Genomic DNA, 19,201 nt, shown 5'->3' on the forward strand with positions numbered 1-19,201 from the left:
TGTACTATCTCTATTACCCTATATTTTGGTGTTTTACGAGGCATACCTGAAACTTATAAAATGTTCTGATGAATGCAGTGTTACTTTGATTTGAAAAAATAAAATAAAAACTGAAAACATTCTTCATTGTATAACTATACCACAGTTTGCTTAGTCAAATAATTCATGGGTATTTGAGTTACTTCTACCTTTTGATTAAAAAAATTTTTTAAATAATGTAGGAGTACTGCTATTTATTCAGCTATTGATTAAGTTGATTGAATTGCGCATGAACTCCATATTACCTTTTTTATTTTATTCCAAATGTTAATTTCATTTTATTTTTTTATTATTATTTACCCCCACCCCTTTTTTTATTCACCGTGAGATACAGTCACAAAGCTTTCATGTTTGAGCTTCAATCATACAATCATCCAACACCCATCCCTTCACCAGTGCACATTTTCCACCACCAAATACTTTTTAATTCTTGGAAATGATAGGCTAAAGACAGCTGTTTCTGAGTAGACTTCTGTTGACTTTTTTGAGGGGGAGGTACTACCTGGTAGCTGGAACCTCAGGGGTTGCTCTTGGTGATGCTGGGGCACCTTCTGGCATTGAACCTGAAGTTCCTGCATTAAAGCAGGTGCTCCAGCCTCCATGTCTCTCCCCGGCCCAGGCCTGTGTTTTCATTCGTCTTGACTGTGTGCTGAGAAAAGAGGCCCGGCGTCACCAACAAGCTCCTTTCTTCAGCGGCTCAATGATGTTCCCATAGGACAGAGATTTCTGAAGGGATCTGGTCTGCCTCCCCTTTTCAGAAAAAGAATTACTCAGCCCCTCCGTATTCAGGGAAGCTGAATCTTGTGAAGGGGCCACAGGTGTGATGTGATGACTGGAAAGCCTGAGATGGGCCGGAGCCATAAGGACACGGGTCCCCAGAACTTTACCCGGGGAACCAGGTGAATATTACCAGTGTTCTGGAAAGGAATGTCCCTGTCACCCCAGCTGGCTCAGGCTTATGGATGTCTTTGTCTGCCATCTGGTGGCCAGAGTGGGCTATGCCGGCACCTCTTCAGGTGAGGCTTTTTTATTTGCGTTTGGGGCCACACCAGGCGGTGCTCACGGATTACTCCTGGCTCTGCACTCAGGAATTACCGCTGGTGGGTTAGGGGACGATGGGGGATGCCAGTAATAAAACCCCGGTTGACTGCTTGCAGAGCAAGCGCCCTTCCCGTTGGGCTAGCACCCTTTCCCCTGTGCCATCACTCTGGTCCCTTTGGATGAGACTTTTAAGAGCTTCAGGTGGGGCTTTTAAGATTAGCAAAGGAAAAGAAAATGGGGTTTTATCCGGAAATCTAGCTTCCAGATGGGACCAAGGGCAGGATCAGAGGGGACGTCCCGAGTCTATGAGGTGAGGATATTCCTTTGAGATGAGGGATGCTTCCAATGGCATCCCAAGGCTGAGTGAGCACAATCTGATACCTCTGCATGTGGTGATAACGTAGAGGAGAGATTTATTTGGGGGAAGATAAAGTGGAGTGGGGAGGACCAGAAAAGTTAAGGGAAAACCATGAAGGCAAGTAAAAAAGGGAATCATGGGAACCTCCAGGGTGAGTTGGGGACAACTCAGGAGAGGGGGCACTGGAGAAAAGGTGGCCCAATGATGAGTGAAGACCTTTTTGGGTGCAGAAGCCCTTGAAATTCAGGGCCCACAGTGGCTCAGAGAAATTCCTGGATCTGCCCTAATGCTCCAGATGTGGTGAAGTTTGGGTTCCACTGCGCCCCTTAGGATTAAGGCAAATCTAGGAGGCAGGTGACAGGAAGTGGCAGGTTGTTTTGATCACTTCCCAGGCACTGACCCAGGCTCCCAGGCCCAGGGCCAAGGTCTGTTCTGCTTCTTAACAAAAGGTCAGTTCCTTTAAAGGACACTGATAAGTGAGTGAGTGGGTGGGTGGTTTAAACAATGATAGGGCTGAGAGATTCACAGTGGGCCATGCCCTCATAACATGTAGTGCCAACCCCCTTCTGATCTGGCACCACAGATAGTCCCCCAAGCACCTCTGGATCACACAGTCCCTGATCAAAATGGGTATGGTCCAGTCCTTCCTCTTCTTCAAAAAAATATCAATGAGAGATGATACTGCAGGTAGGGGCGGAGGATGGGGGCTGGGGACGTGGCCAGACACTTTCAGATATGAGAGCATGGGGGTTTGCTAAGAGCCAGGCCTGGGCAGCAACCCCATGGCACTTTCCTTCAAGACAGGAAGGCCGGGGGCTAACAGGAGAATGAGGAGTTTTGGGGAGAGGTCGGACTTGAGGAAGGATGCAGTTGGATGCTAAGCAAGTCCATTGGAGCTTTTCTAGCGTCGGCTTCAAGGGGGCACCCAGGGAGGCGTGTTGTCACATGGGCAGCCCCCGATCTATACTCCAGCCCCGCACCTGGCCTGGACACAGGGCGCTACAGCTCTTTGCGCCTCTCCTGGGCCTCTGTGAACTCCCTGATCTTCTGCGGCAGCGTCTTGGTCCAGAATTGGAGCTGGGGTGCCTTCAGGGCCTGGCCCAGTGCCGGCTGCAGGCTCAGCTGCAGGTACTGCTCCTCATGATCCAACTTGGGCCAGTGAAGCAGGTCCTCACTGTTGGGGTTCCTGCAGACAAACACCCCACCCAGGCAAGTGTGTGAGAGTCATTCTGAGCTGGGGGCAGCCCAGACCTGAGTACCCCACTGCAGTTGGGCAAGGCAACCAGCCTGGCCAGAGGACCTTGGGGAGCCAGGGGTCTTGGGGCGCCAGGGGGCAAGTTTCCACACAGAGCAGCAACTCCAGTGAGAAGGTCTGCGTCAGCAGGGGCTGTTTTGCCCCCATATGAGATGGCAGCCCAAGCACTGCGGGGACTTATCATGCAGCTCCCCTCTGTCCACACGGGTCTTGGAGCACCGACAGGGCTCCAGTGTGACATCTTACCCACTTCGAGCAAAGTTGGCCCAGTACTTCATCATCATCCTGCTCAGCAGCAGTTCCTCCTCCGTGAATTCAACTAGACAGAGCAAAGAGAACAGAGGATCACTTAGCGCCAGCCCCCATCGGTGCAGGCCCCTCACACTCAGGCCCCATCCCAAAATACCTTCAGCAGGGGCTCTTCTCTGGCTCCTCTGAGGCTGGATAGCATCGACTCCCCTGTCCTGGCCACATACCATCCCCACCCACCACTCCCCCAACACTAGGCTCATTTCTAGCCAGAGGCCCCTAATGACCTCATTGTGACCAAAAGTTGGGCCAGATTCAGGCATGATTCCTGGCTCTCTCTGCTCAGAAGTGGCCCCTAGTGATGCTCAGGGGACCATGTACAGTACTGGGGATTAAGCCAGGTTTGGCAGCGTTCAAAGCAAGAGCCTTAACCTAGGTCCTATGTATCTCTCCCATTCCCCTTCTTCCTTCTGACTCTCCAAAGCCATTTGAGAAACACAGTTACTGCCTTGAAGCATGCCCCTTCCCAACCAGTTGTGGGAGCTAGGTGGAGGGAGCACGGGGCCCATTTGTTGAGCTCAGCCTTTCTAGGTAGAGACCTGAGCCCGTCCTCTCTCTGAGTCCCAGAATCCTCATCTGCACTGCGAGGGTCCTCACTCATGCCCTCCTGGGATCTGCCAGGAAGACTCACTGTCGTGGATCCAGGTGAAGATTCCAAAGACAAAGACAACTTCATCACCATGGTCCGCCTTGACATGAGGTGGCTTTTTGTCCTTGATATAGCTGGGCCGGTGCTGAAACTCGTAGAAATAGACAGGAGCCCGGGAACCTGGAGGGCAGTGAGGGAGCAGGCTGTGGCATGGCAGCCCTTCCCCTGGAAACTTCCTGCCTCACACAAGAGGCATGTAGATGTGAGGATGGGACCCCGGCAGCCCGGAGGTGACCCTGCCAGTTGGGTCTTAGTGACCCATGAACTCACGCTGGAAATTGGCTACTTGGAGTCCAGGGATCACGAAGATGAAGTCTTCCATCAACTCTTGGAACTGGGCTTGGAGGATCTCGGGGTCCTCGCTGTCCCCCATGTACTCCTCCATCATCAGGTCACTGAGCTCAGGAGGCAATTCCTACAGGGGGTAGAGTCGGCATCAGCAGCTGCAGGGCGGGGAAGCAACAGGGGCAAGGTGGGGTGATGGGCCCTGGAAGGAACATGCAAAGGGGACCCCTACACCAACACACATACTCCAGCTTTTGGGCGGGGGTTGGTGGACAGGGGAGGGGCTTACCCTGCCCACTGGGGAGGACCCCGGAGCCTCACCATCTTGGCGAAGACTTCCTGCAATATCTTCTTTATCGTCTTTCTGTCGATTTTCTTTTCAGTGTCAGATTTCCGCATGACCTTGGGGGTGGGTTGGGTTTGAGGTGTGTCCGGAGTTGGGGTGGAGATAGGCTTGGAACTTTAGATCCCTGCATGCCCCCCGCCAACCTATGGGCTCCAGTCCAGGGTGCTGGGAAGGCCTCACCCTGGGGAGGTGCCAGCCGTACTCGTCATTGTTGACACCGATGATGCTGGGAACAGGCTGGAAGTCGGCTGAAAGCAGCAGCTCCTGCGGGTGCCTGGGCAGGAAGGTGCCGTCCACCACGCCGGGGATCATCTTAAAGGGCTGAGCGGACACACAAGGTCAGGTGAGACTCATGCCTGACCTCTCACACCCTCCCAGGAGGCCGCACGCCTGGCAGACCTGACCTGCTTTCAGCTTCCCCCCGCGAGAGACCAAGCCCCAAGCCTCGGGGTTGTGTGGCCCGCATCGCGTGGGCTCAGCCTGACCTTATTGATGACCAGTATTTCTTCCTTGCTCTTGCCTCGCAGACACTTCACCAGGGCCTCGGAGTCCCCCTGGCCACAGCCAGAACCTTCGGCCACCATCTGCAAAGAGGCCGAGCAGGGGTGGGTCAGCCTGTGCCTGTGACCAAGGAAGGGGATTTGCAAGCCAGCCCCTGCTGGGTCCAGGTGTGTGCCAGGATTCCTGTGGGTCTAAAATGCTTCTGACTTCTCCACTGCTTAGGGGTCTCAACCAGAGGGGGCATGCCGCTGCCCAGCCAGTCCTCGCTGAGGTGTGGACCCCAGGGAGACAGCACTGCAGGACACAGAACACAGGGTGCCTCTGTGAAGGCAGACGTCTGGGGTTCTCACCTGAGCCCCCCCTCCCCTCTCCATCAGCTGTACTCATCATAAGCTGTGGGTTCTCGGGCTCTGGGGCAGGGCGGTCTTGGAGGTTTAAGAGACAGAGGGAGGCTCGCTGGGGGGGACCCTCCCGTGGGGCATTCACCTTGGACACCACCTCTGATGAGCTGGTGATGAGGCCGGGCATCAGGGCGACACCACTCTCCATGATAGCCCCGTGGAAGAGTCCTTTGGACATGGGTGACACTACGAGTGAGGACACACTTGTGCCACCTGAGGACGTGCCGAAAATGGTGACGCGGCCTGGGTCGCCCCCAAAGCTGGCAATATTCTGCTGGACCCAGCGCAGAGCAGCTACTTGGTCCAGATAGCCCCAGTTTCCGGAGGCGTGTCTGTCGCCAGTGCTGAGAGGTAGCAAGGAGTGGGGGGTCACAGGGGGTGCCGGGTTGATTTTGCCCGTGACGCCTGCCCCCGCCCAAACCCCCCACCCTGCTGATCACCTGAAGAAGCCCAGAATGCCCAGGCGATACTGGATTATCACCACCACCACATCCTCGAAGGCTGCCAGCACTGAGCCGTCATACATGGAGGCCATGCCCATCACCAGTCCCCCGCCGTGGATCCATACCATCACCTGGGAAACCGAGGCAAACAGTGTTCCCACCCGGCCTGAAGCTGTTTCATCCCACAGAACATTGATGAAACAGGGGGTGTCTTTATGACAGGGCCTGGAGATGTTCAGGGTCTATTTTTATATTTTAAAATTATTTGGGGGTTTTGGGTTACACCCAGATGTGCTCGGGGCTTGCCCCTGCCTCTGTGCTCAGGGGTCACTCCTGTCAGTGCTTGGAGGACCATATGGGGTGCAGGGATTGAACTTGGCCAGTCGCATGCAAGGCAAGTGCCCTACCCTCTGTACTGTCGCTCTGGGCCCAAGTCCTAACTGTAAAATTAAACCTCTCCTATGTTGGCACCTGCCCCAGGTACCAAAGCTGGTGGCTGATTTCTCCCAGAATCTTCTGGGAGGTGAAACTTCATCTCTGGTGTACTTCCATTCTCATGGGCCCAAGAGACGATCCATAGATGTAATTTCTTGGGCATAAGTTGGGGGTGTCCATTTGAGGGTCTATTTCTAACTTCTGAAGCAGCCAGGCTCAGAGCTCTGGGGGCATCTCCCCACTCTGGTTACAAGGGGCACTCTCTATAGGGTCCACCTGCAGCACATCTTGTCCTTGGCCGTGGGCCTGTTCTAGCCTGTACCATGTATGGGGACCCAGCACTCACCGGCAAACTAGAGCCCTCGCGGGCATGGGAAGGAGCGTAGATGTTGAGGTACAAACAGTCTTCAGACATGGAGGCGGGTTGCAGGCTCATGGTAATTTTTTGAGGTATTCCAGTCATCACAGGCATGTTCTGCAGACAGCTGGTGGGTGGCCATGGCCGTGACAGGCAGTCAGGTCTGGGATTTCCGGTCCTCTGAGTGCCCCCTCCTCAATTCCCCGCTCAGACATGACCTTCCCTGGAATCCTTCTTCACTAAGCTGAGATGGAATCTTCCAGGAGGTCCTCAAGCTGGGGAGGGTCTGAGGGGGTCTCCATGAGAACCCACTATGCTCACATATATTGACACTTGCCTCTGTGTCCTGGTACCCCAACGGGCCAGGGACAGACACGAAAGTCAAAGACATCGGCTGCCTGAATGAATGAAACTCATCTTGTGGAGAAGGGTGGGGGTGCCCCTCACCCCATGCCCAGACTTGCCCAGCGTTCAGAGCACCCACCACTCCAGGGTCTACAGAGCTCTTGCTTACAAGTTTGGGTGGGCGGTTCCATCCTTGATACCACTCCAAGCTTCAGGGGGCTCAGGGGGTGCAAATCGCAATGGCCCTAGGGGCGGCTTGGCAAAGGGAAGGCCGAGGAAGGTGTGGACGCTCGCATTGGTGCCCTTCAAGTGCACCAGGCTCCCCCGAACCTGGCCCAGGCGTGTGGTCCTGATGGGGCTGGCAGAATCCTGGCCTGTGGACAGTGAAGAGGGCATTAGGGCCCGGGTCCTCCTGGAGCAGTGGTGATGGCACCTGTCTCCGGCCTCAGTTAACCCCCACAACCTGCTCTCCAAACGTGTGGTTGTACCTCCCACCTCTCACTTGGTCCCCTGCCCACTGTCACCAACTCATTCGGGCTCCAAGAGCTTCAGGCAAATGAACCGGAGGGGCCTGAGAGCCGAGTCCCATGAGGCAGTAATAGAAGTGTGGGGACAGCACAGACTTAGGTTCTGTCCCTGCAGCGCTCATTCTCTGGATGGCCAGCAATGCTGTAGGAAAGATCCTTCAGGGCAAGAGTGAAAACAGGATAATCAGCCGATATACTGCAGAGGGCAGGGTCCTGTTCTGCATGTAGTTGACCTGGGTTGAATCCCCAGCACCAGAGATGGTCCCCAAATCTCACCAGGAGGAACTGCTGAGTGCAGAGCCAGGAGTAACCCCTGAGCATCACAGGGTGTGGCCCATAAAACAAACAAACAAACAAACAAATAAACCCCACAAAACCCAAAAGTATAGTAAGTGAAATAAACCAGTTGTTTCGGACCACATACTAGAATGATCCCATTTATACGAAACATTCAGAACTGGCATACCAGAGGCTGAACAACCCATCTACTGAGGTTGGGGAAAGTGAAACTGATTTGGTGAACTCTGAGACCATACTAAAGCCACTGGATTGTATTCCTTAAAGGGGTGAATGATTTGCAATATGCATTATATTTCAAGCTGTCATAAAGAAACACATGGCGGAGAGATAGCCCTGGGGTTGAGACACATGCAGAGAATGTCAGGAGGGGCTCCTGTGCCACCTGAGCTCTGACTGGGAGATTCCTCCATCAGAATGAAAAGAACCCCAGACCGGGCCAATAACACTGGGGTGCCAGACGGAGAAGGTACAGCCAGCATGCCTTCTCCAGATGGAGCCCCGGTGACACTGAGCTTCTACTAACATGGCTCTGGTATGTGGAACTGGGACATCTCCAAATCTTTCCTGATATACAAAAAATATGCTCAGGAATGGCTCCGCCAACCCTGAGCGTCCATTATCCCAGAGGCACAGAAATCAATCTCAGAACGCAGTGGCTGCTGGCAGATATACTCCTGGACTCTGAACTAAGCTACAGCCCCATGCAGCCCCAGGAGGGGAAGGGTTTCTGTCCCTTGGCCTTTCCCCCCCCTGGACAGTATGGCGACCGCCACTGTTCAGAACCAATTGGACAGAGAGAGAGGTAGGAGTTTGCAGTGATGGGATGGGATGCATGGGGAATCTTGTGATGGGGGAGGTAGAACCGGCCCTGCCTCCTACCCAAATGAGACCCTGAGTGGTTGCCCATGAACAGCTCCTCCGCTCCTGAACAGTCATGATCCCAGCGCCACAGAAGCCAATCTCAGAATGCAGTGGCTGCTGGCAGAAATACCTCTAGACTTAATACCAGAATTCCAAAACTGGGCGGCCACTTTCTCGACCATGCAACATCATATGCTCTTTGTTACCAATAATAGAAAACATAAAATCTAATGATGCCATTGTGACAGGTCTGACTGTTGGAGGAAAAAAACTCCAAATAATGATAGTGAGTTTTCTGTCGAAAATTGAATGTAATCAAAGTAAGAAAAGAGTAAAGTGAAAATCATCTGCCATACAGGCAGAAGGGGAGTAAGAGGGGGGTATGCTGGGATTTTTGGTGGTGAAACATGTGTACTGGTGAAGGGATGGGTGTTTGAGCGTAGTGTGACTGAGACTTGATCCTAAGAGCTCTGTAACTGTTCTCATGGTGACTCAACTAAAAAATAAATTAAAAAAATAAAAATAAAAATAAAGAAAAAAAAAGAATGAAAAGAAACACAGGTACCAATTCTCAAGCATGGGCCTTATTTGAATACTGAACAGGGGGCTGGGGAGAAGTCTCCAAGGGCTCAGGGCACATTTTGCAGGAACTCTGGGTTTGATATCCAGCATTATTTTCTGAGAACTATTGGGAGTCACTAGGGCACAGAACTGGAGTCAGCCCCAAACACTGCTGTGCATGACCCAAAAGCCAAAATTTAAAAAAGGGCCCAGCCTGGGCATAGGAGCAACAAACAAATAAGCCTCTGAGTTGAGAGTGACCTTTCCCGGGCTCGTGAGCCAGCTCCCACGAGGCAGGAGCAGAATTGTGGGCCAGGGATATTGCTCATTGGTGGAGCACATGCTTTGCATATGAGACCCTGGGTTTAATCTTAACCTCCCAACACACACACAAATGCCCTGTAAATCATTTCTAAAAGAATATGAAATATATGGTCATTACCAGGGAGTAAAGTTAGGAGGGATGGGAGGAATGGGTAAGGGGTATATTTTGTTTTGGGGCCACATACAGTAGTGCTCAGGGGTTACTCTCCCCTAGATGCATAAGTGAGGGGGCAACAGAGTTCCCAGCAAAGCCTGAGGTACATGCAGATTCAGAGATCAAACCTAATCCTCCTGCATGCAAAACAGTATAGTCCTTTGAGTTCTGTCCCTAGGCACAAGGGGCTAATTTGAAATAGATGGCACTAGAACTTAGGGATGATGGGGCTTATATTCATACTCCTGACATTTTATAGTAGCATAAACCTAAGGTAGCACTGTTGTCCCATTGTTCATCGATTTGCTCGAGCAGGCACCAGTAATGTCTCCATTGTGAGACTTGTTCCTGTTTTTGGCATATCGAATATGCCACGGGTAGCTTATCAGGCTCTGCCGTGTGGGCGGGATACTCTTGGTAGCTTGCCAGGCTCTCTGAGAGGGTCGGAGGAATTGAACCCAGGTTGGCTGCATGTAAGGCAAACGCCCTACCCGCTGTGCTATCGCTCCAGCCAAAGGTAAAGTGATGCAATTTGTTGGGGGATAAAGTCAGTTTAGGGATCAGAGCAATAATACAGTGGGTAGGGCACTTACCTTGCATGCTACTGACCTGGGTTCATGACCTGGGTTCAATTCCTGGCACCCCATACGGTCCCCCGAGAGACCCCTGAATGCAGAGCCAGGAGTAAGTAAGCCCTGAGTACTGCTGAGTTTGACCAAAAACAAACAAACCACAACAAAAGAGTGGGTTCTGTAGAGATTGGAAAAAGATAACATGAAAAAAGAGCATTTGACTTAGTAGCTGATGAGAGTGAGACATGATGGTACTGGCGTATGTGTATGTTCCTTTTAGCAGGACATGGTGAACAGTTGGCAGACAATCTCATCGCTGGGATTTACTTAAAGTCGTGGTAGAAGTCAGACACGGTCATTTAGATAAAAGCAGGTGGCCTGGGTCTTGGTAACTATTAGAGGTGGATCACGGGCACATGGGGTTATTTATACTCTTCTCTCCGCCACCAACAGGGACAGGGTGCCCTTGGCAACTGGGTGTGCCACAAGGTTCAGGGAGGCACCCAGCCAGGTTTGGGTTCCCCTGCTGGGGTTATCTCCATGGACCTTCCCCCCTGACAACTCCCCGTCCTACAGGGTCAGGTTATGCCTTGGCAGAATCTGGCAGAGTTGGAATAAGAACAGACTGAAATAAGAACTATATAAACAAAAGAATTATCAGGAGAAGAAAATAGCAAATTAACAGAAAGAAAACTCAGACCTTGGGAGGCAAACCAATCCCTAGCTCTCAGCAGATCAGATATTTAGGCGAGTTTTTTTCATTTTGGGGGGCATAGGGTTCTTTTTTTTTTGCCATACCTAGTTCTGCACTCAGGAATAATTCCTGGTGGTGCTCCTGAAATCATATAGGGTGCAGGGGATTGAACTTGGGTTGTCAGCCACCTGCAAGGCAAACCCACCATTCCATCTTTCCAGCCCCTCTCAGATCAGCTGGGTTCAACAGGCTGAGAGGTTCGTGGCCTCTGAGGCCTGTGTTGGTTGCCACATTGCTCAAAGGATACCTGCAAAGGCATCCTGGAGCAGACACCAGCTTGACCAAGGATACTGCCTCCCTGACTGAGGAAACTCTGCCCTGGAGGAGAGTGGGGGTGTTAGCCTGTGCCCAGAAGTTGAAGAGCTGGGGCTCAGGCAGTGGAGCCTGTGAGCGTGGGGGTGAAGGCCACCTCCTTCCATGCAGCAGGTGTCTGTTTTGCCTGTCTGGTGCTCGGGGAGGAGCCGGGGATGGGGGCTCAGGAGCTGGTCAGTCCCATCCCCATGCCCTCTGAAGGCTTCTCAGCTCTCCCTTTCTGAAGCTGGATTCAGTCCCAAACAGAAGAGTTATCAGAAACGGCAGCAGGGAGACTTCACAGACTGAGAATCCTGTGACCTTCCAAGGTGGATGGTGGCAGGGGAGGGGTGGAATTCCGGTGGGGTGGCCCATGGGGGAGGTATGGTTGCCCATGACTTTTGGCCCAGGCCACTTGGAACCCGGGGACAGTGGTCACACATGGGGCAGGTGATTTCTGGAATTCCAGATGCCTGAACTGGAATGATAGTATCGTGAATAGGGCATTTGCTTTGCACCTGGCTGACCAGGTTTGACCCCTGGAACCGTATATGGTGCCCTGATCACCACTAGGAATGATTCCTGAGTGCAGAAACAGGAGTAAACCCTGAGCACCACTGGATATGACCCTCAACCCCCAGACCAAAAAAATAAAAAAAAGAATTCCAGATGCCCCAGTCACGGTGCCTGCATAGCTTAAAAGGTCCTGGACACTCATCCTGAGCTGGCACAAAAGCCCATCACCTTTGCCCAGGAGACCAAGACCTGCCTCCTGGGGGTGTGTGCATGGGTTACGGAGAGGTCATCAGACTCTTGCTGTTTGTCAGGATTCAGCAGGGAGGAGTATGGGGTGGGTGGAGGGGTGGGGGAGTCTTTCACAGTCGAATTTTGATAGGGCCAGTAAATTTGTTCAGGGCTCCTGGGAGGTGAGGGCTGAGGGGGGTAGGAAGGGCTCAATGGGTATTTCAGCACTCCTTTAGCTCTGGGTATAATACTCTAATCCAAATATCAAAGGTGGGTATTATTGTTATCACCACAAACCCTGGGAGGGTGCTTAAGGAAAAACAGGCCCTGAATAGAGACATTTGTGCTAAGCTGGGGCAACAAAACCCCAAATTTATTTATTTTTTTTCTTTTTGGGTCACACCTGGCAATGCACAGGGGTTATTCCTGGCTCTGCACTCAGGAATTAACCCTGGCGGTACACAGGGGACCATATGGGATGCTGGGAATGGAACCCGGGTCGGCCGCATACAAGGCAAACGCCCTACCCCCTGTGCTATCATTCCAGCCCCTAACCCCCAAATTTAACACCCAATGTGTTTCCAGTTTAACTCCCAACATGATTCAGCCTTTCCCAGACCAATCAATCTGGAATTTCAGGTTCAGGTAATCTGCTGAGTAGGCCTCTCCCACCTATACCCCAAACCAAAGAGGGCCTGGCCTGAAATGACCCACTCTCTTCCTCTCTGGCCCCAGACCTTTTTTTTTTTTTTTTTTATTAAATTTATTTATTTTTAATTAGAGAATCACCGTGAGGGTACAGTTACAGATTTATACACTTTTGTGCTCATACTTCCCTCATACCAAGTTTGGGAACCCATCCCTCCACCAGTGCCCATTCTCCACCACCCGTAAACCCAGTGTCCCTCCCACCCTCCCCAATCCCATCTCCCCCCCACCCCACCCTGCCACTGTGGCAAGGCATTCCCTTCTGTTTTCTCTCTCTAATTAGCTGTTGTGGTTTGCAATAAAGGTGTTGAGTGGCCGTTGTGCTCAGTCTCTAGCCCTCATTCAGCCCGCAACTCCCTTCCCCCACATGGCCTTCGACTACAATGTAGTTGGTGATCGCTTCTCTGAGTTGACCTTTCCCCGGAACGTGAGGCCAGCCTCGAAGCCATGGAGTCAACCTCCTGGTACTTATTTCTACAGTTCTTGGGTGTTAGTCTCCCACTCTGTTATTCTATATACCATAGATGAGTGCAATCTTTCTATGTCTGTCTCTCTCTTTCTGACTCATTTCACTCAGCATGAAACTTTTCATGCCCATCCACTTGACTACAAAATTCTTGACCTCCTTTTTTCTAACAGCTGCATAGTATTCCATTGTATAGATGTACCAAAGTTTCCTCAACCAGTCATCCGTTCTAGGCCCCAGACCTTTTGAGTTGTTTTTTGTTTTTACTTTTGGTGAGCACTGATTGCCCATGAGGTGGTACTGAGGCTTACTACTGGCTCTGCTGTTAGGGATCACTCCTGGTGAGCTTAGGGGACCACATGTGTTGCTGGGGACCAAACCCGGGTCCTCCACATGCACGGCAATGGTCCTATCAACTGTATTACATCTCCAACCCCAAGTCTTGCGTTTTGTACAGCACTTCAGATTTCTTGTGGCGCTGGCTGGAAGGCTGCCCTGTTCCCAACAAGTTGCAGAAGAACAGTTGATCCTTTCAAGTTTTTCAGTTAAATTTTGTTTTGTAACATGGTAAAAGTCCATCACCTGGGGCTGGAGCAATAGCACAGCGGGTAGGACATTTACCTTGCACATGGCTGACCCAGACTTGATTCCCAGCATCCCATATGGTCCCCCGAGTACTGCCAGGGGTAATTCCTGAGTGCAGAGCCAGGAGTAACCTCTGTGCATTGCCGGGTGTGACCCAAAAGCACCCCCCCCAAAAAAAAGGTCCATCACCTGAACAATCCTAGGTCACTGGATGACCTCAGACAGCCCGCAAAGCCCAGAGAGCAGACACTTACGTCCACATCCCTGCCGCCTTCACACTCCGACCAGTACATCCCTCGTCTCCGCTACCCTCACCAGCTGGGGAGTCTCACCCTGGGCCTGGACAAGGAGAAGCAGGATCCCATAGACCACGGTGACTAAGCGCGCAGACAGGTTGTCGGGCCACATGGAAGCTCACAGATGTGTTTCTCTGAGCAGGAGTTTGGGCGCGATGCTTTGCACCAAGAAGCTGGAGCTGGCAGTGCCTGGAGTTTGAACTGGGTGGGGAGGAGGCGGGACAAGTGGGGCTGGGCAATGAAGAGTGGGTTTATCAGAAACTCGCCACTCGGGTCAGTGACACATTAGACTCACTTCCAGTCTGCCAAGAGCCCTCTCCCACCCTCCCTCCTCACACACACTGAACCTTCCTCAGAAGGGTCCTTCTGCAGGCCCCTCTACAGAAGTAAAACCCTCTGTTCCCCTCTTGTAGTCACTGGACAGACACAGGCCTCTTCTGTGTTTGGGAGCAAAAGAGGCACAAACTATGATTGAGGAACTACGGAAAACTTCCTGGAGGAGTTGCACAAGTAGGGTTCTTGCAGATGAGACTGGAAGGGCTTTCATGAGGTGAAGGGACCTTCATGAACTCCAGAGGCAGCGGGAGGTGACTCTAGCCTGGAAGGGCCTCAGAACTGTGTCCTGGGTCTGTTTTCCAGACTCTTCACCCTCTAGTCCCAGCAAGGGGGTCTCCATCGACACTCCCCCCACATTCTTTGGGAAATACACACAAGGCGGGAGCACTTACTATTACTGACTTTGGGTTCATACCTGGCAGTGCTCAGGTGCCACTCCTTATTAAGTGCTGGGGGGTCACTCCTGACTATGCTTTCTGCTTGCGGAGGGTGGTGGGTGTCATTTGTGACTGTACAGGACTGAGTCCGGGCATTCTGCGTGCAAAGCATGCTCTCGAGACAGCTGAACTATCTCTCTGGCTCCTGGAAAACTCATTTGAAAGATACTCCCACCCCGGTGACTTTTTCTCCCAAGAACGAATTCCAACGGTTCGTGGCCGTCTGTCCATCTGATGAACATCTGAAAGGAGCGTCTACTGGGCTGCGCTTGGGACCCGGCAAGCGTCCCAGAGTCCCTCCGAAGCACAGCACAGCCCCGGGAGCTCACACTGGCGGTGGACAGCGTCAGGACAGGGGCCACCCGAGCATCCACTGCCGCAGAAGCAGCTGCCCGAGGTAGCCGGATACCCTCGATTCAAATTTCGGAGCCATGCTTAGTGCCCCGCTATCCTGGTCCCCCGCCGCACCGGGCCGCGGGCTCTCCCAGCCCCGGCTCCCGCGCGCGCCCCAGCCGACTTGGCGCGGCCCCGCGTGTCCCTCGCACGACCCCGTCGCCACGCCCCACCCCTTTCCCTTCCCCGGAAGTGTCCTGCCAGGAGCGGAAGTGCCCGCCCCCAGCGGCCGGCAGCGCTTCTGCGATGGTGGGAGGCGGCGGCGGCGGCGGGATGGGGGGCGGCCTCCTGGAGAACGCCAACCCCCTGATCTACGAGCGCTCCGGGGAACGGCCGGTGACGGCGGGCGAGGAGGACGAGCAGGTCCCGGACAGCATCGACGCGCGGGAGATTTTCGATATCCGCCGCTGCCGGGCGCGGGCGGGACCGAAGGGCCGGGAGGGGAGTGGAGTGAAGCCCCCCCCTCCCCGGAGTCGGTGGAACAGTCTCGAGGCCGGGCGTTCCCGACCGAGGGGCGTGAGCGGGCCATGGTACAGAGTCCCTTTTCCTTCACTTGCCACATCTGATTCGCTCCATCAACGACCCAGAACATCCACTGACACTGGAAGAACTGAACGTCGTGGAGCAAGTCCGAGTTCAGGTGAGTCCCCGGCATCCGAGCGGGGTGACAAGTTCCGGAGTCAGAAAGACCGAAAGGGGTCGTGGTCGCCCGGAGCCCAGCTCCTCGGCCGAGTCTTTGGGAGCGGGGGTATGTGCTCATTTTATGGACGAGGACACTGACGCCCCATACGCGGCCAGAGGACTTGTTTGGAGCCACCAAGAACAGGGGCTCTCTGCGCCGTGATAGCCCTGACTCTTGTCATCCCACCCTGCGACCAGGTGAGTGACCCAGAGAGCACCGTGGCCGTGGCCTTCACCCCCACCATCCCGCACTGCAGCATGGCCACCCTGATTGGCCTGTCCATCAAAGTCAAGCTCCTGCGATCCCTTCCCCAGCGCTTCAAGGTGCGTTGAAATTGCGGCCCCGTGGGGCAAGAGTGAGTCTCCGGGGTTACGTTGGAAGTTTGAATAAGGCTTTAGGGCTGGAAGGGACAGCAAGAGTAAAGGCCCCAGCTGGGCAGTGCAGAAGAGTAGTGAGGAGCTGGGAGGAGTTTGGGCAGGGGACAACAGGCAGGTTTCTGGGTAGGCGTTGGATATATAGGGGAGCCGGGGTGTATCGGAAGGGGCCGAGTCTAGAGACGTGATTAGGAAGAAGGATATGCTGAGGGTGGGGAGGAGGGCAAATGGGAGAAGCGGGGAGACAGGTGTGTGTGTGGGGGTGCTCAGGCCCTGCGTCTCTTCCCCCAGATGGATGTGCATATCACCCCAGGGACCCATGCTTCGGAGCACGCAGGTAAGTGTGGCCTGGTGCCGGGACCATGGCCCTGGGCCCCTGAACTGTGTGGTTTTTGGGGCAAGCTGGGAGGGGCACTGGGTGAGTGATTCCTGGGGAGGCGCCAGCCTGACTCAAGTTGCCTGTGCTTTCCACGAGTTCTTCAATTCAGGAATGAGTTTTCCCCCAATAGCGTTCCTGCCTTCAGGCTTCAGGCCAGGTTCATGTATGACATTGGCTCACAGCCCCTCCTTAGCCTCTTCTAAACTCTCTCATGCCAGCCTTAGATCTTTTTGTTTGTTTGTTTGTTTGAACTTTCTTGGTATTGGCTTTTCGGCAGTATCTGGGAGATGTTGCCCCATCTCATGTACCCTATCCCTCTCCTGAATACCCAGGCTACCCCAGGCCTCATATTACAGGAAGTGGACTCGAGGAGCCTGGTGGGGTGGCCAGGAGAGGGGAATAGATGTGGGTTCAGGTGCTTGAGGCTGCCTCATTGAGTGTTGGAAAGATGACAGCTGTGCATGCATGTCCACATGTGTGCAGAGGTGAGCGTGCTAGCAGTCTGGCAAGCCAGTCTTTAATTCTCTTCTCCCCTCCTTTTCCATGCAGTGAACAAGCAGCTCGCCGATAAGGAGCGGGTTGCAGCTGCCCTGGAGAACACCCATCTGCTGGAAGTTGTGAACCAGTGTCTGTCCTCCCGCTCCTGAGCCTGGCTTTTTGTCCTCGGCACCACCAGGGCACATGCTCTGACTCTCTTGGATCACTGACATTGAAAAAATAACATTTTGCATTTTGTAATAAACCCTTAATTTATATTCATTCCCTAGTGTTCTGTGGAATCTTTCCTATTGGTGGGGTTTTTTTCAGGTTGGTGGGGAAGCAGTAATTACTGGCTGTACAGGTGGGATTGGTGAGTTCATTAAAAAAATTTATTTTTAGAAAAAAAAATCTTTTTGGATTTGGGGGAGGGTATTGGTACATACCCAGTGGTGCTCAAGGCTTACTCCTAGCTCTGTACTCAGAAATCACTTCTGGTGGGGCTAAGGGGATCAAACTGGAGTTGGTGACCTGCAAGACAGGTAAGTCCCTGTACTATCCCCAGGCCACATTTAAAAATAAATTTCCCATGAGGATTTGATTAGAAATTTGTAGTCTTAAAAAAAAGCATGAACATGCCCACCGTCTAGATGGAGCAGTTAACATGCTACAGCAGTAGCCGTAACTAGGAGTGTGCATGGTATATTTGACAGGGAACTGCGGCAGTCTGGCCTCCACTTAGAAAGTACTTCACTCTGGTCTTTTTTTCATTTGGTTTTGGACCACACCTGTCCATGCTCAGGTCCTGTGCAGTACTAGGGATTGAATCTGGCTTGGGCACATGTAAGGCAAAGCCCCTCGTCCTCTGTAGTTACCCAAAAATGCCATCAGTTTTGCGACTCCCATCTGTCTGGAGTGATGCCAGGGATTGAACTTGAGTACAAAGTATGTTCTCAGTCCTTGGAGCTATATTTCCAGTTGAAACACTGACTTGAGTTTATCTGGAGAGATGTACAGCCTGTGTAAAGCTGAAGTTGTTTTTTTGAAGTGGGGAGGGCTACACCTGAAAGTGTTCAGGGGTTACTCCTGACTCTGCTCATGGGTCACTTCTGGAGTTGCTCAGGGAACATTATACGGTGCTGGGGATTGAACCAGGGTGGGCTACACGCAAGGCAAAGGCCTTAACCCCCGAGCCGTCTCTCAGGTCCGTAAAGCAGAAATGGATTGGATTCAGGTTTGAATTTGGGACTATGAACCTTGCCCAGGAGAGTTGTATGCATCCATGAGCATCTCCCAGTGGTGGATGGCAGTTTGTCCCGCTCTCTGGAGGTTTAGTCTGGGCTCCTACTCAGGGGACTGACAGATTTCAGTGATGAAAGGAACCTGAGGCACCATCTCCATCAGCATTCTCAGAGGAGTTTGTCGCCACAATTGTTCAGGTGTGGGGCTTCTGCCTCCCTCGGCCCTGTGTCCAGAGCACAGTTGCTTGATCACTTGAGGCTATGGGGCTTCTGCCGTGAATTGGCCAGTTAGGCAGCTGATGATCACATTTCCTGCTTCAGTTTCTTGTTCTGAGACTACCAGGGATATGAAGCTTTGCCTGTCCACCTTATCTGAGACTCAGATGCCATAGCAGGCAGAAAGCTCCAGAGGCCCCAGCAGGGAGCTGAAAAACTTGGTAAATCTGTTCTCAAAGGCCAGCTGACAACATTGACCAGTTCTGAGGGTGTGTGTGACAACAAGGACTACTATAAACAATCTAATTGGTAGGCCCTCCAGCCAGCCAGGTGGCCACTGCCCTTCGTTGTTTCTATTGGTGAGGAATTTAAATCACTCCTAAGACCTCCAGCTAGGAAGTCAAGAGGAACCTTAGTAGCTTGGTAGGTACTTGCCCCAATTAAATTGGCAGGGGGCGCTGTTGCCACCCCCAATTTATCCCCCGGCTCCTGGGGACAGGGCCTTTGCGCCCAAGAACAAGACTCTGCATGTGTTTGTTAAGCCCAGAGGTAATATGCTACCAGCCCCTGGCTCAGTTTCCCTGGGTATGATGTGGGGACAGTTGAGATAGTTGTGACAGTTGCTTGGAACTGCTCTGTGGGCAGTGAATGGATCTGGGCCCATATTCATGATCTCTTCCAGGCATACTACCCCTCCCCGCCCTGGTTTCCTGCAGAGAGACAGGGTGACCCGTCAAGAACCTTCCCAGTTTCCTGTA

At 52.7% G+C, this 19,201-nt stretch overlaps 2 protein-coding genes across 3 annotated transcripts; one reads left to right on the plus strand and one right to left on the minus strand.

Annotated features, from left to right (window-relative positions):
* Positions 1-419: 419 nt before the first annotated feature.
* On the minus strand, positions 420-14,059 carry CES2 (carboxylesterase 2). 2 transcript variants are annotated; one of them, XM_055145846.1, is made up of 13 exons: positions 13,945-14,059; positions 6,935-7,139; positions 6,409-6,547; positions 5,625-5,758; positions 5,270-5,528; positions 4,768-4,866; positions 4,463-4,603; positions 4,258-4,338; positions 3,922-4,066; positions 3,634-3,771; positions 2,940-3,012; positions 2,419-2,624; positions 420-688 (listed from the first exon to the last, which is right to left on the minus strand). In XM_055145846.1, the coding sequence occupies exons 1-12, from the start codon at positions 14,018-14,020 to the stop codon at positions 2,438-2,440; spliced, it is 1,677 nt and encodes a 558-aa protein (XP_055001821.1). In that variant the 5' UTR covers positions 14,021-14,059; the 3' UTR covers positions 420-688; positions 2,419-2,437. The 2 variants fall into 2 exon arrangements, with proteins under 2 accessions (XP_055001821.1, XP_004600978.1); XM_004600921.2 differs by having other exon boundaries at positions 420-2,624.
* Positions 14,060-15,287: 1,228 nt separating this feature from the next.
* On the plus strand, positions 15,288-17,268 carry CIAO2B (cytosolic iron-sulfur assembly component 2B). Its single transcript, XM_004600614.2, has 5 exons — positions 15,288-15,471; positions 15,635-15,714; positions 15,954-16,079; positions 16,422-16,467; positions 17,059-17,268. Exons 1-5 carry the CDS (start codon positions 15,321-15,323, stop codon positions 17,154-17,156), a joined length of 501 nt encoding a protein of 166 aa, XP_004600671.1. The 5' UTR covers positions 15,288-15,320; the 3' UTR covers positions 17,157-17,268.
* The last annotated feature ends 1,933 nt before the right edge of the window (positions 17,269-19,201 follow it).

The sequence above is a fragment of the Sorex araneus genome, chromosome 8 (genome assembly GCF_027595985.1).
Source record: "Sorex araneus isolate mSorAra2 chromosome 8, mSorAra2.pri, whole genome shotgun sequence".
In the NCBI taxonomy this organism is placed as follows: Eukaryota; Metazoa; Chordata; class Mammalia; order Eulipotyphla; family Soricidae; genus Sorex; species Sorex araneus.

What these genes read in the sequence shown, in the direction of transcription:
- CES2 (XM_055145846.1), bottom strand. Translation starts at nt 14,020, where the DNA reads ATGTGGCCCGACAACCTGTCTGCGCGCTTAGTCACCGTGGTCTATGGG. An exon ending in TCTCCTTGTCCAGGCCCAGG is followed by an intron (nt 7,140 to 13,944) that starts GTGAGACTCCCC and finishes CACTGTCCACAG; the next exon opens with GCCAGGATTCTGCCAGCCCC. An exon ending in GGCATTCTGGGCTTCTTCAG is followed by an intron (nt 5,529 to 5,624) that starts GTGATCAGCAGG and finishes GCTACCTCTCAG; the next exon opens with CACTGGCGACAGACACGCCT.
- CIAO2B (XM_004600614.2), top strand. Translation starts at nt 15,321, where the DNA reads ATGGTGGGAGGCGGCGGCGGCGGCGGGATGGGGGGCGGCCTCCTGGAG. An exon ending in CGACGCGCGGGAGATTTTCG is followed by an intron (nt 15,472 to 15,634) that starts ATATCCGCCGCT and finishes TTCACTTGCCAC; the next exon opens with ATCTGATTCGCTCCATCAAC. An exon ending in TGGAGCAAGTCCGAGTTCAG is followed by an intron (nt 15,715 to 15,953) that starts GTGAGTCCCCGG and finishes CCCTGCGACCAG; the next exon opens with GTGAGTGACCCAGAGAGCAC.